The sequence below is a fragment of the Serinus canaria genome, chromosome 6 (assembly GCF_022539315.1).
Source record: "Serinus canaria isolate serCan28SL12 chromosome 6, serCan2020, whole genome shotgun sequence".
Taxonomy (NCBI): Eukaryota; Metazoa; Chordata; class Aves; order Passeriformes; family Fringillidae; genus Serinus; species Serinus canaria.
The window spans coordinates 22,517,442-22,543,660 of NC_066320.1; the positions used below are offsets into that span (position 1 = coordinate 22,517,442).

At 46.5% G+C, this 26,219-nt stretch overlaps 1 protein-coding gene across 3 annotated transcripts in view; it reads left to right on the forward strand.

Annotated features, from left to right (window-relative positions):
* The window catches only part of SUFU (SUFU negative regulator of hedgehog signaling), an 89,799-nt gene extending 65,128 nt beyond the window's left edge, over nucleotides 1-24,671 (forward strand). For all 3 annotated transcript variants that reach the window (XM_018910658.3, XM_030241130.2, XM_050976222.1), the window contains exons 9-12: nucleotides 355-489; nucleotides 1,950-2,088; nucleotides 15,106-15,174; nucleotides 18,347-24,671. In XM_018910658.3, the coding sequence (XP_018766203.2) occupies nucleotides 355-489; nucleotides 1,950-2,088; nucleotides 15,106-15,174; nucleotides 18,347-18,436 (433 nt within the window). In that variant the 3' untranslated portion in view covers nucleotides 18,437-24,671. The remainder of the gene's footprint in view (nucleotides 1-354; nucleotides 490-1,949; nucleotides 2,089-15,105; nucleotides 15,175-18,346) is intronic.
* Nucleotides 24,672-26,219: the final 1,548 nt, after the last annotated feature.

Genomic DNA, 26,219 nt, shown 5'->3' on the forward strand with positions numbered 1-26,219 from the left:
CAAAAGCAGGAGGAAGGACACACCTGGTAATTCTTCCAAACCATAGTGTTTGGAGTTTTGGAGACTTTAGTTTTGCTGCAGTTCTTTCCAGAAAGTTTTTGGGATTTTTTTGTTATACTGGGAAGGGATGCACCATGTATGTACATCAATTCATATCCTAGGTTGTCAAATCAAGGTGAAGAGCTGCATGCTGGGACTGGTAGTCTGAGTGAGGCTGTGTCTCTGCAGGAGGGGTGAAAACTCAGATGTAGCTTTGTCTTCATGATGGTTTTTTCCTCAATCCTTCCATGTTTGCAATCAAAATAGCACAGAGTACTGGAATCCTGAATATGTGCATTTTGCCTGTTCTCTCAGAAGCCGTAAGGACAGTTTGGAAAGCGAGAGCTCAGCAGCCATCATTCCTCACGAGCTGATCCGCACGAGACAGCTGGAGAGCGTGCACCTGAAATTCAACCAGGAGTCCGGAGCGCTCATCCCCCTCTGCCTAAGGTGAGCGAAGCCATCCTCCTCCACAGCCTGTGCTAACATGCTGCTTTTGCCTTGTGGCATTGTTTCACCATACAGACATGCATGCAATGGGTCTGTAAAGGCCAGAGCTTAGATATTTTGCCAAAACACATTAAAAACAGATGATTCTTTGCATGATTCTGTGCTCATCGTGTTAAGATTGTTTCTCATTCTTTTTACATCCTCCAGTGTCTTTTGAGTGTTGAAGCAGGACAGGGTTAGTATAGGGGCTTTTTTATTAGTCTAATGCTAGCAACCCTGTGATAAAGAAGGGCTGTCTTAACGTACTCTGTCAAAGAAATCCCTTAAGTTATTCATTCTGACTTATGGACTCAGATAAGTGGTTGTGCAAAACCTGTTTGCAATCAGTTTATGCATACAAGTGTGGATTTTAGACAAATTATGTCACATGACTGAAGGAGCAACACATTGTGTGCATACTCTACACATTTTCTTTTGAAGGTTCAGTCTGTGCATATCACTGGCTTCTAGTTTTCCATAATTTCAGACAGCATTATTTTTAAAAATCCCTGTGCAAATGTTCCAGTATCTTAAGATAAAAATGAACTGTCGTGTCAAGACAAATGATTGTAGGTGATTGAGTTACTTTAGCTTAATGAGTTACATGTTGGTAGTATCGGAGTTATCAGCAGCAGGTGCACGCTTGCCTGGGCCTGTTGAGAAACCAATGGGAAAGTTAATGCAAACATATTTTATTTTACATCACAAATGTATGAACAGTCTGTCCTGATCAGTTAGCTCATCTGACCAGCAGTAACTCACCAAGCAACTGTAACTCTGGTAGGCACTAAATGTATTACCTGAAGCTTTCCCTCTTGCATGTTAGAAGCCATGCATAGGTGTCACAGATGCTCTGAGCCGAAATACAGAGCCGTGATTTTCCCTTGCACTGAATGAAAAAAGGGAAGTAATACTGTAGATGGTCAAAACACTGTATGTGTGTTTTCTAGGCATTTGCTTAAGTAATACAGGTGACATTTGTCAAACACCAGGACAATTGATTGCTAGGTATTGTCACAGAAATGAGCCTTCTTGGAAATGCGTCTTCACATTCCCACACAATGTGGAGTCTGGATTCTCTTCTGTAGTTTCCATCTTGCTGGAAAACTGTCAGTTCCCTGCCTTCACATACATCAGCACCTCATCATGGGGATAGGCATGAAGTAGGATTTAGATGTATTCTAGCTCTGTAACAAGGTCCTGAGATTAAGGGGAAGATGAGGGGTAGCTCCCTGCCTCAGAAGAAGGCTCATCACCTGCTTTGTGGAGTAAATCATTCTTATATTCCTGAAAAATATCTATTTGCTGCCTTCAAAATAGTTTCCCATGCTGATGGCAGAAACAATAGTGATGTATCTCCATTGTTGTGTTGAATGTTGTGCACACCCTCTCAACTCATGTACATGTGTTTAATTCCCCAGGGGAAGGCTCTTACATGGACGGCACTTTACATATAAAAGTATTACAGGAGATACAGCAATCACATTTGTATCAACGGGAGTAGAAGGAGCCTTTGCTACAGAGGAGCACCCCTATGCAGCCCACGGACCTTGGTTACAAGTGAGAAAACCTGTCTCCTGATTTTCTCCTTTCCTGTGACCTAAAAATTATCTTGCCAAGGGCTTATGTTGTTTAAAAGTGTAACAAACCTGTATTTTCTGCTGCAACATCTCTCATAGCTCTTGCACAATATTTTCAGTAATTATGGCCTCAAAAAATAATGGTGAAATGCTGCTATTTATATTAGTGGAACTCAAAAAGATAATTGACTGGAAAATTCAGACATCATCTGTGAATATAGTAGTATCCATTTCCTGAAGTCGGTGAACACTTTGCAGCCTGTATTTATTCTTGATTTTTTCCAGAAAGGAATTTGGGGAGGCAGAGTGGAATGACCTAAACAAGAATGGAGCCAGGGCAGAAGAGCTAGAAAGATGTGGGACTATGATCCTGCAGAGCCAAGGTCTCAGTTTGATCATCCCTAACAGGAGAGTAGCACAGAGAGCAATGTCTTTCAGTTTGAGCTCTTTTCTGTTGATTCTTTGATAAAAGCTTGTGGTTGCTTGAAGCACCCACACATTTTTGCACCCACATGTTCTTGGTGTCACAGATTTTCCCTGGAAAATCCCCGTCAGCTTGAAGTTGAGGGTCAGCCCTAGAGCAGTGATGCACTAATGATCTGACAGTATAGTTCTGTTCTACCCTTAAATTTCTTTATGGTTATAAGCATATTGTGGAAAAAAAATCTTGAGGGAATGTTTTAATGCAGAAAAGCCCATTTCTGAGGGACTATGTGTGCAATACGTCTCTGCCACTGTAACTGTGGCATTTCTGCCTCCCCTTCTGTTTTGAAGACAGAGGATTGTTTCAGCATTGCAGTGTTGCAATTAGCCTTCCAATGACTTGTTTTCAAGGCATTCTGCAGTCTGCATTCGTATGTCTGGAGGACATCATACCTTGGAATCTGTATGACTTGTAAAGGAGCTGATCTCCGCCAGACCCATCTCGTGTAGGGATTTTCAAAGAGCCTGTTTTCATTGTTCTGACTGGAAAGTGCAATGCTCCTATAATGATTAACAGCAAAGAGTCAGGTTTAAGGGTGGGTCATTTGCTGTTGGTTCCTGTGCTTGCCAACACATGATACACAGAATCTTGTGACTGTGTTGACTCCAAACATGAGTGTTTGTTTGCATTTGCATCACATCTCGAAATATATTGATGTGTAGAGTAGTCAGGTAACCTCTAAACAGTGAAGAGTGGCAATAATTATGTCACCATACAGACATGTTAACCCTTATGAACCTGGCTTTTTTCATGCCCTCTTATTTTGGTGCTGAAAAACGTGTAAGATTTTTGGAATAGGTGGGATGGAAAGGTGAAGAATTGCTGGCTCAGATGGTAGAGAGGAGAAGCAAGTTCCCTCACTTGTCTCCTACACGAGGCTAATGTATTGGATCTTCTTGTCTGACATAACCAGCTCTGCTGCTGGCCCCTGCCCTGTCCTGTGTTGAGTACAAAGGAGGACAGGCTGAAGGGGGGAGGAAGGGAGGCTAAAAGCAGCCTGGGACAAGAGGAGTAGCACCCGGTTCTGAGATGTGGGAGTGTCTGAGACTCTTGGCTTAGTATGCAAGGGAAGACTTGATCCGTGCTCAGCCATTCCTTGTGGTGTTGGGAGCAGGGGAGGGGGAGGTTTATGTGGCTTTGCTTCAGAAGTAAAAGAAGTTGTGGTGCATAAAATTTCCGAAGAGGCGAGCTGTGTTTGGTTTAGTCCATTGCAGCCTGGGCTGGCTGAGCTGGCAAGCCCTGCTAAGCTTTCACAGCAAGGCCCAGAGAGGATTTTCCTCCTCCCTTGCTTGGGACTCCAGGCACAGCAAGGAGTTCCAAGGAGAATTGGTGGCTGAAAGCACATTTCTGCAATGCAGGGGCATGTTGCAAAGACAAGTAAATGGAGGAACTGTGGAGAAGAGGAGACATGGCAAGCTTTTCCTCCTGTGGACTTTTTCCCTATCTTAGGGTAGAAATAAGAGCCTTAAAAATCCCGGCCTCAACTCTGCAGCAGCCAGAGACTGACTTCTCTTGAGTCTAAGCTTTGGTGCAGTGAGAGCCCAAACCTGCAGACTAAACACAGTACCTCCTGTTTACATCTTGTGGGCTGGAGTGGAGTGTGTCCAAGGTGGGACAGGCTGGAGAGCTGCTGTCTATCAGCCCCCGCTGCCCGGGCTGAGCAATGAGCTGAGAGTCACTGGGCTCTGGTGGAGGGTTAGCAGATGACAGGAGTTTGGCAGGTCCCAGCACCATTCCAACCAGACAGGTGTCCATATCACCACCACAGCTGGTACTCAGTGGGAACCATTTTAGCAGTCTCAGCAGAAAAAGTAAGGAGTCATTAGACCAGAGAGATTGTACGCCCCATTTCTATCAGCAGTCTTTCCAGGTCACGTTTGAGGCATGTTAGTAGGGGAAGCCTGTCCTGCTGCTGCCCATGCTCTGGGGATGATTAGATTATTTCATTCTCCAGAGCTGTCAAATTGGCACCTTTCCCAAGTACTTGGATTTTTTTTTTTTTCATTTAAGTAACATTTAATTAGTTCTAAGAAGCTAAATTCTATTAAAGGTCTAAGCATGTTAGGCTGGTTTATTTCTGAACTCCTTCCACTATGTCATGTATTGTTAAATAGGGAAATTGCTTTAACTCAGAAATGTACAAACATATTCAAGAAGTCCTCCTTGTTAACACTAGACTCCTGTTTATATGCTAGTTACTGTGGCAAAGTCTCTGATGTGTAACACTTGAATTAACATTACACATGATCAAAGGCTTCCGCTGTTCTTTCTTCCACTCCCCTTTCCTCCAGTGCTGTGACTGCAGAGCCCCCACATTGCCTCCTAAGCACCTCTCCTCTGCTTTCCAAGGGGTAGATGTTCCAGATGCACAGGGAAAGGCTGTGCAGGAGGCGTCTGGCCCATGCTGGAGGGTTAAGGATGCTGATCATGCAGACAGATTCCAACATAAACTGCCCCACAGTGACATTCGTATTTCTGATGGAGCGTCCTTGGTCCAACATCTGAGCTGTGCCAAGTGTGCAATTCATCACAGATTGACCTTGTTTGTCTCTAAAACATTCCCAAAGCAAGGTGAGGTTGTGCGTGTGTTCTCTCTCCCTCCCTTACTTTTGTTCCAACAGATGATAGAGACACTCTGTTGAAATGTGTTACTGATCAAGCCTGTCCCAATAAAGTTGCCTGAGCCTTTAATACATATTAATATTATCCTGGGGTAGTTTGTGTCAAAGCCTGTCAGCATGCATCATCCTTTGGGAATTACCATCATTAAGTCTCCAGTGATGGGAGTCAGGACATGCTTCTGCAAAGCTCCTCTGCTTTTATGTGGAGCTCTCTGCCCGTCTAGCACAAAGCAGGCTGTTCTCCCCTCCTGCCTTGCTCACCTGGACTGCTTACTCTCCCCAGAGGGGAGAAGGAGGTTTGTTTAACTCTACCTTTAGATAATTTCTGCTCCTGCTGCTTTAGGCAGTCATTGTTCTAGGCAAGAAGATGACATTCAAGCCTTTGATCAAGTGCAACGTGCATGTTACGCATCAGATACTACTGCAGACTCTGACATACAAGCCAACACAGTGCAGTAAAAACAAACCTATAGTTAAAGAGTCCTCGTTAACTGTAAAACCTAGCACACAGAATGTAAGAAATATCTCTGCACTTTAGCCTTGCCCCTGTTACACATGTGCATTTCAATGCAATATCTAATTGAAGAATCATGCATATTTTTAACAGAGTGTGCTTGCCTCATTCACTGCACAGAGATGCAGTATGTTTGGGGGATGAATCAGGAGCGTGGAGTAAAGTAGACTCTTTCCTATAGGATTTCCACTTTATTTGTTAAAATTGGAAAGTAATTCCAATTGTAATTGGAAAGTAAAATTGGAAAGTAAGTGTAATGAATGAGGCAGGTAATTGCAAAAAATCACAGTTGTTTTGTAGTGAGGCCTGTTAAGTGTTGCCCTGGAGAAATGGGTCCCGTTCCTGCCTCAACTACTCTTATTCCAGAGTCTTAAGCTAAAATGTTCTCACCTGCAAGTGACTTTGTGTTCCTCATTTTCTGGATGCCCAGCTTAAGCCTGAAGTCTGATCTGTGTTCCTAGCAACGAGAGGAGGTCAGGAGGAATTCCCTTGTGCATACCTCTGTGTTACACAGGACTAAGTGGACTGGAAAACAGAGATCTGCAGGTCTTGAGATGGGCACTCACAAGAAGTAGACATTCAGATTCAACCTTTTCTTCACTCATTTTCCTATATCTGTTCAGAAGAACATTCTTCCAGTCACCCTGTGAAGAATGCAATGAATTCAGTGCTTGCTAGGAATTCTCCACAGACGAATGGCGGAAACAATTTCAGGAAGAGATTAAAATTTATTCTTGCAGGTCAGGAGAGAGAAAGGATTTCTTTGGGGCAGGGATTCATCCTGGGAGCTGTGGTCAAAGACCCATGTTCAGCTTCCTGCTCTTGCAGGTTTTCTCTGTGACTTTTAAGTCTCTACTTCCTTGAGCCTCCATCCCTCATCTGCTGTATTGAAGGGAGCGCTTCCCTGCCTTGCAGAAATGTGAGGCCAAGCATGTCAGAGGCTGAGTGTGGTGGACAGTAAGATTAGGTACTTCCAGTGTTATCCATGCTGGCAGTAGCTGGATGGAGCATACTAAATAAAGGAGAAGAGAGTAGGAGAGAATGGGGAAGCAAGTTGAATGATAATGAAAAGAAATGATGACTAATGCTGCATTCAGTGAGCAGAACCATCCTGAGGACTGAGCAGGGCAGAGGTCTTGCTGCAGAAAAACTGCAGGTGATACTGTGATTACAGATTTGTTTCATGAGGCAGAAATGTGCTGGTGCCAAATTAGCATGGCATCATTTCTGTGCAGCAATTTCCTAAGTTTTGTATGCCCAATGTCACTCATCTCTGAGTGCAGAGGGCATTTTTTCCAGGTAATTTTCTTGGGTTTGGGACTAATCCTGTTAGGCAGGTGGAGGCTATGGATCATTGGCACTTGACACCCCCTGATTCTCAGCACAATGTGAGTGTGAGCTCTGTGTGAGCTGAAGAGCTCACAGCAGTGGTGGGGTGTTATCCTCTGGCACCAGGCACTGCTGGGGGGCCCTCTTTGCTCGCCTCCTATGCCAGTAGGTTCCCAGTGTCCATCTGACAGAATGTGGATGTTAAGGCTGTGTAAATGGGGTTCTCCAGGCTCCTTGCCCTTTGTTGTCCCCAGCTTTGGCATCTGATCTGCCCTTCATCCTGTTTGTCTCCGTCTTCCCCTCATCCTGGCCCGTCTCTGCTTTCCTCTCCTCCCCTTCATTCAAGATGGAAAATTCCTTCTCCTCCTCCTCCACATAGTCTGATTTCCAGCAGAAACACTGAGAGTGCTGGAGAGTTTCCCTGCCATTAGTCCTGATGTGCCTGGTGACATAGCAATCCCTCATTTCTCAGAGGAATGATTAGAGGAGAAAGCACTCCTTAGCTACCTCTGCCTTATTTTGGGCCAGAGCTGCCTTGGGCTGGGATGTTCTCAGTGAAGGAGGACTCTTCATTTCTCATAAAGGCTATGGGCAAACAGTACTTTCAGAGACTTCTAACTTAGCAAAGCATTTTCATGATCCGGAGAAAGGTTTTCCCTTGTCCTCCAGAGCACTCATTTGCTAATCTTCATCACCCTCTTCAAAAGGGGTGGTTCTCATGCCAACAAAATTATCATATGAATTTGCTAGTACTGTCAAAATACACTTTTCCCAAAATACCTCTCTGGATTCCTTTTTCCCTAAAAACCTTTCAAAAAAAAAAATCAAAAACAAGGCATCCAGCATGGAAAAATAAGTTTAAGCTTAGGACAGCAAGGTCAAACCTTTCATAGAAAATGTTAAATGTGCCTGTAGGCAGGATAGGTACATGGAAGCCGTGGGAAGCATCCAGCATGCAGGAGCTATCAACATGTGCTATCTATGCTGGCAGTCACAGCAGAGAGGGGATTACTGTGAGCAGGGTCATGGGGGACGATCCATTCTTTTGGTTTGGCAACCTAAGTGAAAAATCTGGGAAAGAAGATCAGACTGAGCCCAATCTTTAAATATTTTCAGTTTTTCTTGCTGAAACAAAAGCCTTAAAGAGACCAAAAGCTGAAATAAAATCCTTTTATGTTGAATGAAACCAGAAATAAGAATAAGAAAGTTTTCTTCAATAAAAACAGGAAAAAAATCTGGTTTTGCAGAATAGGGTTGGAGGTGTTAGAAGTTTGCCTTCTCTAATCAATATTTAAGGAATATAATGCTTGCATAGGATATGAGAAACTCATACTTTATTTCTTTTCTTTAATTTGAACCCCTATTTCTACTTCTTTGCTTTATGGGCACCACAGCTATAGGGTATTTTGGTTCTTCCTCAGCTCTTCCAATTGGAGTTGTTCCACATCATATAAAACACTGAATTAGTCACAGAGACAGAGTGCACAAGAGAATGACTTTGTTCCGGTAGAGTCAGGACATTCCCCTGGAAATTAGCACATCTGGTTCTTCTCTCTGCTCAACCACATGTTAAATCATTTATGCATATTGGCATAATGGCAGCAACAGAGGTTCAAAGCAACATTTGAAAGAGCTACTCTGATGCTGAAGATGCTCACTTGGAAGTAGTAGCTATGGGTCATGTCCTCTCTTGAAGACATAGGCTTGATTTTTGGTCTCCCCACACTTGAATAGATGTGTTATTTCTAGTATGGTGAGTTTAGGAACATCCACAAGCTGGTTTGAGTTGTGTACAACTACAGCCTGCTCTTCTCCAAAGCAGTTTTTTGTGTCTACTCATGAAATTATTTTTCAGAATGTTTTGAGTGGCTTCCTCCAAATTCTTGAGCAGGTTTTAGAAATCTAAGCTAGCAGTTTTCCAGTAAGTTTATTGTGTGCTCCAAACACTCCCCAAAATCTTACTGCATTATCCCTTTTTGTTCTTCTCCCTCACAGCTGAACGAGGCATTTCATCTAGAGTAGAAATGCACCGTTAGAACACGATGATCCTCCCAATATCAACTCTCCTGCAGCACGTTCCCTAGTACTTTGTCCAGGCTAGTTTTGGATGAGTCAGGTTCTTTCATCCTTCTTAATCTGACTGACTGTCTATCCTGCCACCTAATACCCCTCCCTTGCCATTCAAAGGAGACTTTGATTTTGGCTACTTTGTGTAGGTTGTCTTCCACCCACTTAGTGCATTCCTTGAAATATCTGTTCTTCCTTTGCTTTTTCTCTCTGAAAGAAAGAATTGGATTTGCCTGTTGTCTTGGCTTCCTTGCCAGCCCTTTCCCCAGCTGAGCCAAATTTTATGTATTGAATCAAAGAAGCCTTGTCTGCATGATAGATCTCATCAGTCTGGGCTCTAAGGAGCTCAGGTCCTCGGGATCAACCTTGTGACCAAGAATGTCATGAAAAGATCCCACAAGGTCAAAATCTTTCAGTGTCATCCTATATTTCCTCTCCTAGGATTGTAACATCATGGTGTGAAGCAACAGGGCCCCTGAGGCATCTGTGAGTGGATGTTTCTCTTTTACAAGGGGAGTTGTGGATCTCCTGCAAGAGCAGCAGTGGAATTTCCCATCAGAGGTGTTTGTTGCAATACTGGTACCTTCGAAGCTGTAGTGAGAGCTGGGATGGATTCAGGCAGCAAGGTGGCCTTTTCAGACAGTGTCAGGGCTGGCCTGATATAGAACAAGGAGACAAGACCTCTGCCCTGAACCACTTGCAGCATGAGCAAAGCAGTGCAAAGAAGCCAGGTCAAGGAGAGAGCAGAGAGGTGGGCTGGGGGGTACCTGTGGCACAACACAATCCCCCCATCAGGGGATTTTATTGGTTGAAATTTTGCTGGGAAAGGCTGACACAGTTTAACTTAACTTTTTGCTATGCTGACAGCAAGAATTAAGCTGAAACATTTTCAGGGCAAAGGACTCATAAAAGTCGGTGGATATTTGCAGATGTAACAGATGATTTGGCTTAGGATACAACTGTTCCACCTGTTCCAGGCATAGTACCCAATGGATGAACGGTTTCTTACAAGGGTTGGTGTGGTTTACATAGGGTTTATTGCAATGTGTCCTCACCTTCTCTGGCTGGACATACAGGCCAGCTCTGTACTAAGCCCAGAACTAATAAAACATGGTTTCCTTTCTTTGGCAAACCTGCTAGAAAGGCAGCTTGGAGTGTTTAATGCAAACAAAGCACTAGGGCAAAGTGTGTGATTGTTTGTTTTTTTCCTAGGTAGGCAAGAAAATTGAGTATTATCAGTGAAAGCCTCTGCTTCAGTGTAGCAGGGCCTTTTATTTGCTTGTGTCTTGCCCTTGGCAAAGCATGTTTCCTTAAGTTGGGCAGAGATGCAGCTTGATTCCTAGCTCAGCTTATGAGAGTCTTCCATGATCAAAGTCTTGCCAGGCATTCAGCATTGGTGTGACCTCTGTCCCCAGGAGCCTTTCCTGAGCTGAGAATGTCAATCCCTCATGGCAGTGTTGAACTCTGTAGTGAGAGCTGGGGTGTAAACTGTGGGGTGGTATCTGTAAGCTGACTATAAAATCTTTAATGTTTTACTAAGCACCAGGTGCTTTCAAAGTCAGCCAAACCTCATCTGGAGCCCCATGATCTTGTGGACACTTTTAGATTTCATCCATTTTCATATGCCTGCAGCTGAGTACCTGTAACAAGTCATGATACAGATTTCTCAGCCAGATGTGAGTATGAAAGCTTCAGCACAGAAAGCTTCAACACAAACTCCTTCAGGTGACCCGTAGGTGAGCCCTGTGAATAAGAAGTAGATTTCAGCAAGCTCAGGTGAGACTTGCCACGAGAGGGAGACAGCATGTGTTCCCTGAGCACATCCACCTGAATGAGACAGCCTAGCCTGGTGTTCTGAACATGTCTGGACACTTGCAGCTGTTAGTGAAGTGGTGAGAACCCAAACTTTGTACTTCAGTTGTGCAGTAGGTACCTGTGATAGAAAACGGGGACTTATCTTCTGGCTGTTGTCATCTTCTGAGCATCTGTAGCATGACTCAATGCCACAAACACAGAGCAAATGGAATCCAGATCTGCTGGCAATGGTTTAGCACATGTCCAAGCCTCTCTAGGTCAGGTCTGGGAGATCCTGGTGCGAGCAGGATTGTGCAGCACCCAAGGAGTTGTTTCAGGTACCCACAGCTGGCTGGCAGGGCCATTCACTGTTCATACTGCAAACAGCCATTGCACAGGCTGAGCTGCACCCTGTGACCAGCTTTGGCAGGCTGGGTGTTTGCACAGGGCTCTGAAAACACAGTGCTGTGAGACTGGGCTGCTGCAGCACCCAGGACACCTGCTCAGGACTGCTCCTTTGCTTCCTCAGCACCAGCTGAGAGATTTCATGGGAGAAGAGGCTTGTTCAGTGCACAGGGGATGGCTTCGTTTGCCCTCCAGATTGTGTCGGCTTTTCCCATGGCTGCAGGACAACAGTGGGGCTCTGTTTTCCTTTGGGAAGGGAATAAGCTGCTTCATCATTGTGATCTCTGTGTAGTGTCCTGTTGATAAGATCAGTCAACAGCATCAGAGGAAAACTAAGATTCAGTTCTGAAGTATAAAGTGAGTGAGGCCTATTTGTTTAATTTGAGCTTCTAAGGTTTAAGTCCCAGAGGAAATTAAATTAGGTGCCTAGAGCAATGGCAGTCTGTCATGTTTATTTGCTGGGAATGTCACCTTTAATATCATGCACATACAACGTGTGTGTGTGTGTTAATGTAATGGGGTATCATACTGTGCAGGAGCAGGCATGCTACAAGAACTGGAAATGTGAAATATTGTGAGTGAGGGGCGCTGAGATAGGATTGGATTTATTTTCAGCCTTGTCCATAAGACTCACTCACCAGCACAAAGGTGGTTTAGCTAATTGCAGGTGGGGATGGCAGCCTGATCTATATATGAGCACAGGCATTAGCGCTCTTGGGCCGTTTTGATTGGGCTACTTCTAACAGGAGAAATCTTGTCTAGACATGAATACGGGATGACAATACTTCTTGCTTCCAAGCCCTCTTAAGCAGTTGGTGTCCTGCTGGCACATGCCTTCCCCCTACATGCTCAGGAGTACTTTAAGAGTGCCAGTTTCCTGTGTTGTGGGACATTGCTCCTTGTACATTTGGTTACACCTGCACTTTTGAGTCTCCCTTCTTCTCCTGGATGGAAGGCAGGTCTCCCCAGCAGTGTGGGGTAGTAGCATTTACGGTGGGTATTTTTCTGACTTGGACTGTTAAGGACAGGCTCTGAGACTCACACTGTGTGTGTGAATGTCACTGCAGCAGTTTGTCACTGCAACCTGTGACACCTGCTGACCACCAAAGTTAACTGTCCTTGCAGGGCTTGCAGAAGCTGTTGCAATCTTTTTTCATGTGCTGCAGCCATTGCTTTGAGCCCCCAAATGCAGCTGAGCTGGGCTGTGGTCTCCTGTCTCACTCCACTTGTCAGACCTTTCAGGGAGCCAGTTCAGCTCAGTGCATCAGTGGAATTTGTGCTTCTATTTCAGCTGGATTACCAAAATTCATGAGAGAGGGCAGTGAGCTGTAGACAGGCTCAGCCATCTTAAGGAATCATACCCCAGTTTCGGTGATAGGCACAGTGCTCCATGTAGGTTTGTCCCTAGCCAAGACCTGACCTATCCCCTCCTTCATTCTCTCCACCCTTTGCTGTTTACCCCTGCATACCCTGTCTTGTCTTCCTACAGCCTCAGAGCAGCTGGCTGCCTTGCACACGTGGTTCCCATTTTTCTCCTGCCTGTGGCACCTTGGGAGTGCCCAGGGGTCTTCCTGCTGTGCTTGACATCTAGTCTCCCTGCCAAAGCTGCAGTTCCTCATTCCTGCTCTCTCACCCATCCCAACCTCTGGCATTTTTGCTCATCCGTGGATGGCTGAATATTCATTTCCTCCTGGCCTGATTGCTGTGAATACCAATTCCTCCTCCTTTTTCCGGCTGTTCTGTAGATTTTAATGTCTGCCAAATTGTTTTCATTCCCTCACCCCACTGCAGACTGCACCTCCGCAGAAAGCGATCCTCTCAGTGCAGAGCCCCAGCTCCCCACCCAGCCCTTCCTCCTGAGCTGAGTGATCAGGTTGCCCTCCTGTGTCCAACAGGGACAGACTTCTCCCTCCTCCTCCTGCAAACAGTGAGCAAATGAGCGTCTCCAGTTCAAGAGGCAGAAGAGTTGCCGGCCCCTGCAAGGAGACTGCAGCAGTTTGCGGTGGCACTGCGTGTTTCAGTGCAATGTTCCTCAGCTTGCCAGTCTGCAGATTGATGCCAGGTTGCAGAGTCCTGTCCAAAGCAGCAAGCTGCTGGCTCCAAGCTGAAGCAGAGCTTTTCAGGCTCAAGGTATGATCAGGAAGGCCTGGTAAAGGTACCTGCATTCATGCTGAGCAGCTTGGTCATAAACCCTGGCCTGGAGCCTGCTGCAGGTTGAAGCTAAGTGAGGAGGGGAATGTAGTGGAAAGGGGAGGTTGTGGTTCCATCATCCCCAGAAAATCTGTGTGTAGTGGCAGCAGTGTGGCAATGTTGAGGGGAGAGTACTGCAGACACCTTGGATTTGGATTTAGTGGTTTTTTGATCTCTTGTCTTGCCCAACAAAAGAAGAAAGAGAGACCAGACCATATCTCTTTATGTCCAATAGTCCTGCTTATGTGTTGCCAAAATGGAGCACAGAGGCTTCCACTTGCCCATGGCATCCTGGCAGTCACTCGCTCTCCACTGGTGTTACTGGTCCTAAGCAGCCAGTGGGCACAGGAGGTGGGCTTTCTGCAGGGCAGTGGGACAGCCTGGCTGCTGCTCTTCCAGATGTGAGGTGGAGAACAGTGTAACTGGCTACTTAGCTCCACCACTGTTTGGTGCTAGAACAGTCTCTTCTCTGTAGCACAGGGCTCATGGCTGGGAAGAACATAGAGAGGAAGGGTGAGAAAGGGAGCATGGGAATGGTGGGCTCTTCTGGATAGAAAATAATGCCAGAGAGGAGGAAAGGGTGGGCCAGAGGAAGGAAAGGAGGAGCAGAGAGAAAGAAACAATCCTGTAGGCTAAAATGTAAATAATAATCCACTGGATGCTGCTGCAACCTAACTCCCAGGAATGCTGCTCCAAGGCCCCCTCACTGCGTGGGGATGTTTGCCTGGTCCTGCACGGCCGTCTCTGCTCCTGTGCCAAACCAGCTGTCCTGCCTGGAGCTCTGGCCTCTGCAGCTCTTGTGAAGAGGGCAGGATGTGTTTGCTTTTGCCTATCACATATTTTTTTAAAGAGGGTGGGAGTTCCTCTGCTTGAATTCCCAGGGCTGATTTCCCCCATGATGTCTCTTGTTTGTGTGACTTGGGGGACTCCATGGAGCTGGGGTTGTGGTCCTCATCCAGGACTTTTGACTTGACAGCAGCTGTTTTCTTGGACTGCTTCATGCTTGCCAACCTGGCTCTGAGATGAGCCAAAAGCTTTCCCAGCACAGACATGCAGGATGGGCATGCACCATCACAATATGGGGGTGCCTTGCGTGGGCACCTCTGGGAGCACTTCCCGTACCCAGCATCTGGTTCATATGAACAATGTGCTGTACTGGGGTCAGGCCCTTCCCCATGCCCAGAGCACCAGCTCTCTCTCTTCCTATGCTGCTGTTTCCTGATTAAACTGTGAGCTTGACTTCAATGGATCAGATAAAAGTGGCTGTCTCCCTCTGTCTCTCCAACAGTTGTTACTTGACCCTTTTTCCTCCTTCCCCACTCTTTCTGTCTAAAGCTGAGCCTCTAATTTTAGACTGAGGGAGATAATTGAGGGTCAAAAAAGATTACTGTGTAATTTCAACATTTTTTTTCAGTGGTTGGGGTGGAATACAAAGTTAGGAGCTCCTTGCCCTCAAACCTTTGTATTGCGGTAAAGAAAGACACATGGGAAGGAGTGAGTTGGTACAGTCTGCTCCGTGCAGAAGTCATGCTGTTCCTTGCAATTAGCTAAAACTAAGAGTATAAAGCATAAAATACTGTATTTCCTTTGCAGATCCTTTTGACCGAAGAGTTCGTAGAGAGAATGCTGGAAGATTTAGAAGATCTGAATTCTCCAGAGGAAGTAAGGCTGCATCATTCCTGTATCTTCCATGTACTGTCCCAGAGAGCTCAGCCCATCCTGCAGCTTGTCTTTGATCCTCCCCTCAGCCTGCAGGCTGCAGCCCTGCTCCATCCATAGACTTGAGGCCATGCTAAGCCTTCACATCTGCTGCGAACTACTGAGGCACTGAGAGAAGGGATTGCAAGAAATACAAGACAGGGATAGGTATCAAGGGAGACTCTGTGTTTTGATTTCCATCAGCATTTTTTCCAGCATAGTATCTGAACACCCCAGATGACAGCAGTGCAGCTGGACCATGGCAGGATTTCCTCCATGCCATGCATAGATATTGTCCTCACCAGCATCTCCTAGCACATCACCTTCCCTGCTTTCAGAAAGGCTGCACATATACTTTTGAACAATCTGTTGTATGGGCCTCCTTTAGTGTGTTTGGTAAGCAGGCAGGGCTGTTTCACATCTGCTACTTGGCCTTCACCTGCTGGTCCTGCACGGTGTGTGAAGGACCATCACCAGTCTGGAAGCATTACAGCAACAGCCAGGGGGGCTTTATAAAGCTGGTACTAAATTTCCCACTGCCATGTGATCTCTTCCTGGGGAACATTTAACACCCCGTCTCCCATGCATGCCATATAAATATTCTGCTTGACTTCAAAGATCAGTGGCAGAAATGACATGTAATATTTTTAATCCCATTTTTTACAGCTCCCTGCAGACTCTAAAGAAACTTTCCTTGGCTTGTAGAACAGCCCTCCCATCCCTTGCTCTGCTCCCCTCCCCCCAGGAAAATCTCAGGGCTCTAATTGTTTAATCCAGAGTTGACTTAATGCCAGGGTGTTCCTCACTGTGTGAGTGAGGGGAGCTTGCTGCTGGCTGTGCAGTGACTTTCAGGACAGCTTTTATCCAGTTAAACCTAATCCAAAGCTCATTTTTGCTAGTGACATGGAAGCCCAGGAGCACTTTGGTTTGAAGGCTCTTAAGTGGAGGCTTTGGATGGCTCATGTTCCTTCACTGTCCATTGAGGCAAAGAGCATGGCAGCTCCTGGCACAGCGACAGAGTTTTTGGTTCCCACTCACTGTGACTTTGCTGAATTAAAAAGTGAAAAACAAACAAATGCAAAGGATGACTTCTCCAAGAGGATTGCTTTGGAAACACTGCTGTTTATAAAAAGGAAAATACTTGAGATGAAATGTGATCTTTCAGCATCCAGATTCCTCCAAGGATTTGTAACTTGCAGGATCCGGGTCGGGCCAACTGAAAGCATTCCTCAGCAGGCCTGACTGTTGCTGATGATGTTCATGTGGTAGAATGAGGAGGACTCCACACTGTGAGGAGTCTTTCCTTTGCCACATAAAGAACCACCTGTGTTAAGTGAAATTAAGTGAAATAATCTGTCTGAGTATCTTAACATGCTTTTCACATGTCCTAGACAGCAACTCAGAACTCCTAGGGCTCTGCAGGGCCAGTAGATTACATGGTGCAAGCCATACACAGGGCTTGAGTTTATAAAAAAGCTTAAATAGGACTTGAGCTGTTTGTTTCCTAGAGGATAAGAAAACAGGAGTTTGTGGTAGCCTCTATCCTGAAGAATCCTCCTGCTGTGCCCCCAGATCATGGATCAGACCACAAACCATCAGCATATTAAGGTCAATGGATACTAACTGCAGGTTACCCTCATGGGCAGCTGCAAATGGAGCAAGGTCAGGAGCAAATTCATATTGGAGACATCCTTGCTGTGGAGCAGCCAGCTGGAGGGGATCTCCTTTGGCAGGAACCTTGCACTGAGCCTGTGTTGGTGTCCATCAGAAACAGGGTGCTTATGGGAAGAAAGACAAGTAATTGGACAAAGACTGATGATTTCCAGCGCTGTCCCCTTGTACCATCTCTCTTATTCAAACAGCCCTGGGAAGCCTATGGTGCTGCTGGTCTGGATCTGAGGACTCTGCTAGGAGAGGAGCACTGTATCCTTAACCATTCTGAATTAGCCAGCTCCAGGGCAGATTGTCACTGCTGCTGTTGGGTCCCCACAAGATTCTTCCCTGGGAGTCCCATCAGGATGTCAGGGAGTATCACAGGGCAAGGCAGTGCAACACTGGGTGCAGTACAGTTTTGAAAGCAAAATGAGCCTGCAAACAGGCTTCCAGAGCTATCCCCCCCAATGTGTTTTGGGTCCTCAGGCTGGCCCCTGGGATTGCATAAAATGCCTATGTAGAACTGGTTGCCATTCAGCTGTGGATGGGGCAGATTTGCAGCCTAAGAGATTCCATCTCACACCTTCACTCCCACCCCACAGCTGTGTTTGAGAGACCTGTGTGAATGCTTGGGCACTGGTCATGTGGTTGTGAGAAGGTTTGGTGGTAAGGCTCCTTGCAACTCTGTCCCTGAATTGGTTGTGTTTGGGTTGATGTTGGGGTGACTTCCTAGCCCAAGCTGGGACATGAGAGTGGGACCAGTAGACTTGCCTTGTTTGGGAAACATTGGCCACAGACAGTGCTGTGTAAACCAGACTGGGGCAAAAAAATCTCCCTTCTGTGTGCTTCAGCCAATGTTTGCAAAACAGCCTGAGCAGCTGAGTGCCTGTGTGAGCATAAGGCATTGTAGGGCTCTGTGAGGCCTTTGTGCCAGAGGTGGGAAGAACTGCAGCAGGAATGCTGTGCAGGCACATTGGCTCTCCCCAGCCAGGGCAGCACAGTTTGCCTGTCACCAGAGAGCTCTGATGGCTCACCTGCATTCCACTCTGAACAGCAGGGGTTTGAAAGCTGCCCTCAGACTCCCTTTAAAGCAAATGTGGGCTCTGGGGGCTGGGCTGGGTGAAAGAAAAGAGACGTGGTTAGATAGGATGGAATAGATAGGAGGGAAGACACTTCTGCTGCAAATCTTCTGAGAGGTTGGGAAGGGGAAATAGTGATGGGGGCAGAAACCCTCCAAAATTCATCTGACGAAATAAACAGTGCTTGGGCTGAAAGCTCAGAACTTTACTTTGGCAGCTGAGACAGGCCACATTATCTAATGTCCGCTGCTGTCCAAAACATACTGATGGGGAAATGTTTTCTTAGTGGCCTCTTGTTTTAAAAAATAATAATAACATGGGGCTGCCTGCCTTTGCAACAATTTTGCTTTTTCTGTGCAGATTGTAGTGATATGCATTAACTGGTTCTCTTTACTGTCTTACAGTTTAAACTTCCAAAGGAGTACAGCTGGCCTGAAAAGAAACTGAAAGTTTCCATCTTGCCAGATGCCGTGTTCGACAACCCACTGCATTAGAGCTGAATTACACTATTCTAACAACTGGGAGAGCCAAGTTACTGTCCATTACCCAGTGACTCACAGGATAATTAATGCAGTAAAAACTCTGCCTGCAAATAAAAAGAGTTTGCTGCACAACCACTGCAAACAGAAGAGGAGCTACTCAGCACCAGCCCAGACCGAACTGAGCCCTTTCCTTTATCCTTCCCAAGGCTGAACTCTCTGGGAGCAGCCTGCGTATGTGTGAGTGAGAGTGAGAAATATTTAACTATGAAAATTAGTAGTAAGAATCCTTTCTCTCTCCTAGCTGCAGAACTCCCCTCTGCCTTAGCCCAGGGTGTAGACGCTCTGCACGCCTGTATTTACACATACATTTCTGCCAGGTGCGAGCCTATAATCCATGGATTAAATGTTCTTTACGTGACTCTGGAGTCCTTTTGTTAGCCAAACTTTTACTGACTGCAGAACTGTTCTTCCATGTGCTATTTTTTTTTCTTTTTAGAAACGGAATGGTATTTCCCCTGTTTAAAGGAGGCCAAAAGCTCACATGCTTGAAGCTGAACAGATTTAAAGATGAACTTTCTAGTTCAGTCAAGAAAAACAAATCCAGATCCTCCCTGCCCTCAAATTAGGCATGTTTTAAGTGTTGGTCTTGGTGCTATTAGCTGTGGTATCACTGCAAACAGAGGCAACTTTATTCTCGTGCATCCTGTCCTTGTGCCTGAACCCCAGGGAAGGTCGCAACCTCTGGTTTTGCACAAGCAAGAGGAAGAAAGCTACCGGGGCGGGGGAGATCTCCTGTTTACAGTGTGTTTATCTTTAAAGAGATACTGTCAAGTATTTTTTCCTTGCTATTGTACAGAATTTGAGAAGCTAGAAAGGATCATTTGTTCACAGGGACAACTTCAGCAGCTCTGCAGGATCAGGGGGCTTCTTGAAAGCATATGAAGTGGAGATCTCTGCTGCCCTGGCACAGCAGAAAGGAGTCGCAGCCTCAATGAAGCCAACTGTTCTCCCTGTTCCAGCAGGGTTGTGCCCTAGTGCAGCTCCATTTTCCCCTCTAGCCTCGCTGTGGTGGCTCTTGTTGCTGACCTTCCTCCTTTCAGATGGGTTTGAACTGTAAAGCATCAAAACCAGTTTGAAAAGACACTCTCTAGATCCCTGTGGCTTCCTCCTTGGAGCAAAAGGAGTGTGTAGAGGAGCTGGTCTCTGCAGTGCCAGGTTGTGTCTCTGCATCAGCTGCTGGCCCTGTGGATACCTGCAGCAAACCACCGCAGGCTTTACCCCCTGCTGCTGCTGCAGGGTGTTTCTGATGCATATTCCCCAGCTTTCCTCTGCCCATTGTCTTTTGGTGACAACTCTTCACTCCTTGTCAGGGGAGGTGCAGCTTTCCTTCCACCCCTTTCTGCCTGCAAGATAACCGGTGGTTTATGCCCACTTGCTGTGTGATCCTAATACAAGTATAACAAAAGCTTTTAACACTTAACTCCCCTGATCAAACAGCAAAGTCCAGGAGGCCTCACAGTACCCTGGGGTTGGTTTTCTGTTTGTTTTCTGATTTAATTTCTTCCCAGCACAGTTAGCTTTGATGTTTTCTGCATATATTTGAGGCTGGTTAATGTTGGTCAAGAAGCAGAGCTAGGAGCCACAAAGCTTTCCTTGGACTTGCTACAGAATTCCTCTGTGGCCTCAGGCAAGTCACTCAATGTCTCTCTGTGCAGAGAGGGTGACTATTGACTAGAGGGCTGTAGGACCTATCGAAGCATGCCAGGGTTTGCAGGGGAGGGCGTGCTTTGTGTACAAAGTAGTATTTGTATTATTATAATTGTTTTTATATTATAATTTAAGGCAGGCCAAATGCAGGGTCCAACACTGCTCTGCAGAACCTTCCTTTCTGCAAAGCTATGAAAGCAATTTACATGTAAATGAGTTTGTCATTTTGTCTGAACTCAGAGGATCATCTTAAAATCCTGCTGTGAAAGAACAAACTTTCAGATATCTGCATGTGCCAGCCAGAGTGATTTCTGTGCTGAGGCAGGCTGCATTCATCCATGGGATCTCTTGGCCAGTTTTCATCGTCCTGGTTAGCTCTAAGCATCCCTTCTGCACTGTAGATGTGTGTGCAAGGGACAGTGTGGGTGAGAAAGTGCCATGAAAACCTACCAGTCCAGCTTCAAAAACAACGTGCCTAAGAGTCCCACCACAAGATAATGGGCAAACAGATAATTGTGGCAGTGGGAAAAAGGCAAGGGCAGCAACTACAATTTTTTCCCAAAGCCATCCAACGGTAGCCCATGGATGCTCTTGTACGAGCTTGCTGTGGGTGCCGCAGCAGAGCTGGCCTGTTGCCACAATGCTGGCTGCTCTTCCTTGTTTCCAGATGCTACCTCTCATTAAAAGGAGTTTAAAATCCACATCTTGGTGGAGAAGGGACATTTGGAAGGTCAATTGTTGCTATTCCTGCAGAGATCAGCACGGGGCAGAAAGAAGTCCATCAGACCCTCTCTGGGCTCTGACACACATCTGGAAAGCTTGGGACCTCCTGCCCTATGAACTCCTTGAGCCTTCATGGCAGGGATCTGGTGCTATATGCAGGGAAAGCACCTCCTCCAAGCTGGCTTGTGCTCCAGTTCTGCCTTTCTCATGCAAGTGTTTTCCTCACTGTATTTACTCTCAGCAGATGCTCTGGGCCAGGTTTCCATTGACTTCAGAGGGAGCACGCTGAATGCATGTGATAATCCAGCCAGTATCCTTGTGTGTGTGTGTGTGTATTTTTGTTCCATGTCATGTATTTATATATAGTTCCGTGTATTTGAGTTATGAACAGGTGGCATGCCAGAAATCTCTATTTCTGAGACACTTTCTCACAGATCTTTGCTGGTAGCCAGATAACAATTGAGGGGGGGAAGGCTTGGAGGGAAGGAAGTGAAATCTTCCTATTTAGGTAAGGGGGGAAATATTAGACAAATAATTGCTAAAATAGAATTCTGTGTCTTATTGTTAGAGCAGCTCTGAGAACCTGGTGAAAGTCAGCCCTTAAGCTCCCTGGTCATGTTGCTGCCTCTCAGCAACTTATCTAAGAGTAAGAAAGTTGTAGTTACTCAGTATCCTGAAGAGCTGGGCAGCCACAGGACATCCCCTCATCATTCACATCAAGTTTGCAGCCGTGCCAAAGGCTTACTTACTGGCAAGTAAATGAGATGTGAAGTTTGGATATTTTCATCTTGGGGCAAGAGGACATGTCTGTGTGTGAGTGAAATGGAAAAGAAACCTTTGTATTTTAGTGAGCAAGTAGTTTGAAAGAGGGAAGTCATCAGTGCTAATAAATGCCACGGTGTTTTTCTAGCCCAAACCTGATGAGATGGTAGGACCACTGGTGCTGATTTTTTCTCGATTGTGTAGAAGGCCTGAAGCAGGTTTGTATGGAACCAAAACCTGTGGGGCTGGTGTTGGCCAAAGACAGTGATCTGGATGGAAATGAAAGCAGTTTAGAAGCAGTGAGTACAGGATTCCTCTCTCTTGAAGAAATCTGGCAATGCAGGTCAATTCAGATATTTGGAAGGATGAAGAGCCTTGAAAATCCAGCATGTGACAGCAATTCTGAAACAGGAGAAGTCTTAAAAGCCAGGGCTACTCTCTCTCTCTCAATTTCTGATTAAAAACAGGACAAGGAATGTATAATTTCAGTATTAAAGTATGTAGGGTGTGATCTGAGCAGAGCAGTCAGTCTTGTAGCTGCTGTAACCATATTTTCAGTGGCTTAGATAGATGGTGCCTGCTGTGTTTAATTCTTTGAGGATAGTGTATATTGGTTTTACTCTACATGGAATTGCCAACAGTGATTTGAAATTATATTCTGAAGCTCTTCACTTTAAATATTCAGTTGCTCTTGGATGGCTTTTGAAATTACACCATCAGGTCATCAAATGGTCTTGGGAGAAGTGAGGGTTGTGTTTTTTTTCATCTGGGACCAGTAGAAATATTTTTTTAAAAAACCCAAAACACTTGAAAGCAATGCTTGGCTCTTTGCTCCTCCTAGGTTTGCATCCAGAGTCCGTGTCCTGCTTTGCTAGCTTGTACCTGGCCAGTGCAGGGCAGCATCACATCAGGTGGGGAGAAAAGCTTCAGACCAGAGGAAGTGTGTCCAGTTTTCCCCTAGCCCAGAGCATGGCTTTGTGCCTTTTTGCTCCACTGTATCAAGTCTTGGGCTTCAGGCCCTACTCCATCTGGACCAGGTAAGGAAGGGTTCCAGCACCAGGAGAGCCCTTCCACCTCCCAGTGACTGCCCTCCTGTGAGAGAACCCATTGTGCCTTAATTTTTCCTCTGAGTGAAGCTGCAAGGGCAGATGAATTGTCGAGCAACTAAGAATTCCTTCCAGTGCATCTGTCCCTGTTAATAAATGCCAGCCTGCACAGCACCCAGACTGTATCCAAAGCAATCTCAAAATCCACATATACCTATGGGGTTCACCTCTTAAGATTTTAAAGCTGGGTTTAAGTCTCTCGACCTAACAAGCTCTATTTCAACTCACTATTTTTATAACTTTTTTTTTCTGTTGTGCAGTGTCTGCTTGTTCTCTCTTCTTTCAAAAAAACCCAACCCTTGTGTTTGACATGAGTCCAAATTTTCAAATGGAGAATAGGCCTGAGGTTGCTTAAATGTGTTTTAAATGTGGTCTCGTATCGACTTGTCTCTCAGGCAGTGAACCTGCCGTGTATCGTGCTTCACCACCTCTTCATTTCTACCATGATTCTGTTTCCCCTAAAGTTGCTGACAGACCATAAAATCTGTCAGTGGCACATCAGTTCACAAACGTCACTTCTAGTCTGCTGTGAAGGGGCTGCCCTGTCCTTTTCCCTTGCTGGAAGACCACAGCATCGTTCACCTGCTTGTGGAGCCCCGATAGCAGGAGAGGATCGTCAGCCCAGAAGGGCTGTCCATGGCAGATGTGGCTGGCCAGAGCCTGGTTGTTTTTAAACTGTCCTGATGCTGTGTCTGCCCTCTTTAAAAAGAGGAAGAGAGAGAGAAACAAACCCAACCTCGAAAAACCAGAAGAAAATTTCCTGCCCATTGTCGTGTTTTGCAAACACTGTTCCTTTCTCTTGCCCTCTCCCTCCACTCCCGACAAGGCTGGAGATGAAAATGGCTCCTTTGTTCCTTTCCCTGGGGCCCAACTGCAGCGAAAGCGCAGCTCCAGAAACTCTCCCGTGCACGGGAGCCAGGGTGGGAGGGCCCGAGCTGTCACCGTGTGCGGTAGGTCCTCCGTGAACATGGCTTGGTGACAATGCCCCGAGCAGGATGGGAGCACAAGGGCTCCCTGGTGCTGGTGACAAGGCTCCCTGGTCTCTCTACAGAAGCAAGCAGGATGCAAAACACACAGGAGCTGAGGAATGGGATGTGGGTGTGAGTGGCCATGTTGTCCTGGTAGGGACTGATCACGGGCTGGGGAGCTCTGGGCTTTTTTTGTCTTTCCCCAAAGTGGGAATCTGCAGTGCCGTGGAAGCAGGCAGCATCCTGCTAGGGGCTTGTAGTGGTGCCCTGGCTCCTGCACTGGGATGCTCCTTGCACCCATCCAGCCCTGTAGTCCTGGTACTGTGAGTTTGGCCAGAGTCATGCTCCAAACCCAAGTTTACTCTTTCAAAACCCTTCTCTTGTCCAGCCCAGGCTGGACACACTTAACTTTTCCCTTTTCTTAAAGGGATGGAGGTTTTGCCTCTCGCTGGGGACACTACTTGTTCTATGTGCTGAATGGGAGCAAAGGCAAGGTTCCCAGGGCAGGGGACACATGGGTGACTGGGACCACAGCAAACCCTGACCCCTGGGGTTGCCCTTGCAGCCCTGAGGTGAGCTTTTCTGTGCTTCAGCCTTGTACATGTGTGTGTGTTTGGGGGTGTGTGTGAGTGTGTGTGTGGTCTGCAGACGCAGGGGTCATGTGGATGGAGGAGCCCCAGGACACTCCCAGTGGGGCTGGAAGGAGCCTGTGTTTCTGTGGCCGGTGTACCAGTACCTTGTAGATGGCCTTTCTTCCCTCTCCCCTCCTCCTTTTTTTTATAAAAGACAAAAAACGAACAGAAAGCTAAACTAGCAGAGGTTTTTAAATATTTTATATTAGTTTCTAATGTAAATTCTTACATTGTTATTGCAGTGCTGGGTGTGTTTCGCCTGCACGTGACTTTTTGTAATATTTTTGTGAATCACTAAACAATTTTTTTCCTCCCGTGTATTCTAAGTGCATTAAAGGTATTTGCAGAATTGTCAGTGTCCTTCTCTGCGGGCAGCACGGTGGGACCGACTGTCTCCTGCTCAGCTCTGTGACTCCTTTGGCAGCTCCTTCTCCTCATTGACACCTTCTTCCCTGCTCCCAGGGAAGCGGGGTCTCTTGCCCAGACCTCTGGACTACAAGTGTGGGAGGGAAAGGGATCTTTTCTTCCCCTAAAACCCCAGCAAAATGACTGGTCCCAGGACCTGCCAGATTCAGCATCTTTCATGAACATCTGCTGGCAAAACCCCTTGAGTCAAAGCAGCCTGAGTGCCCTGACAGCCAGGGTTTTCCATGCTCTTTGGACAAGCTGGAATAGGGAGTGCTTGCACGTGGGTCTAAGGATGCAGCCAGTTGGCTGAAACATGGCAACCTCGTCCACCAGCACAGGAAGGAGGGAGCTGGGGTGAGTGTCAGGTCAGGTCCGTGTTCCTGTCCTCGGCCAAGTGCCTCCTGGCTTCAGTGGGATTTGTGGGGGTGTGGATGTGTGTGCAGAGACTGAATATGTTGGAGAAGAGACACAGCAAACACTTATGAAAAATTATTACTGAGCTAATGTTGCAATGATTTCCCAGTAACACAGAACGATTTTGCAGTAATCTTTTTACACTCCTCAGTAATAAATGCCTTTAAGGCCAAAGAGAAAGGGTGGAATATCTGGGCGGGGGGAAAGGGAGATTGCAGTGCTCAGAGGAAGGATGACAGGGAAAGGAAAGGATGCACGGAGAGCCAAAATCCAGCTTTAGGCAGGTTTTGCAGTTGCTCTTCACAGGTGTTATCTCAGCCCACCCTGCATCAAAAGGGGAGCAATCAGCAGAAAGGATTTCTGCAAGGATTTCTTTCCCTTTGAAGTTTGGCGTGAAAGCCATCTTTTTCCTGAGACCTCTCCCACAGCTGCATCCAGACACAAATTGTCCCAGCCCCAATGCAAAGCAGTGAGATCTCCAAGCTCTGCCAGCGCAGAACAGCCCCTGCTGGATGTGACAAAGAGAACATCACTTCAGCTTGGTAAGGTTTCACCATCTCACTTGATGGTCAGTGGGGTTCCCCAGTGAGGTTATTTACCCAGACAGGCATGGGGGGAGAGAGGCCACCCACAACTGGTTCTATGGCCCAAGAACCCCTCACACCTCTTGCCTTCCAAATTTTGAAGCATATACCAGCACAGGGCTGCCCCTCCAGGACATCCCAGCAAGGACGGCAGAGCCAGACCAGCAAGGGACCCCAAGCAGTGCTGGGAGCCCTCACTGTCAGCCCCTTAGTAAATTTAATTAATGAATTTAACTATCCACTTGTGCCTTTCCTGTGGTGGCCAGGCAGTACCCCCTTTGCAGCACTGCGTCCCAGCTGATTCCTCTGTTTGGCCCGAAATCCAGAGGGGACCGTGGAGCTGTGGCACAGTGGGGTGCCCCTCTCCTGCTGGCACCCTTCCCCCAAGGCCCACCACCGGCACGGCTGTGCCCAGCCCAGGCAGCCTCACTGCTCTGCCTGCACCCCAGCCAAAAGCACCTTCGGGCAGTGAATTTAATTAAGGTTTCTGA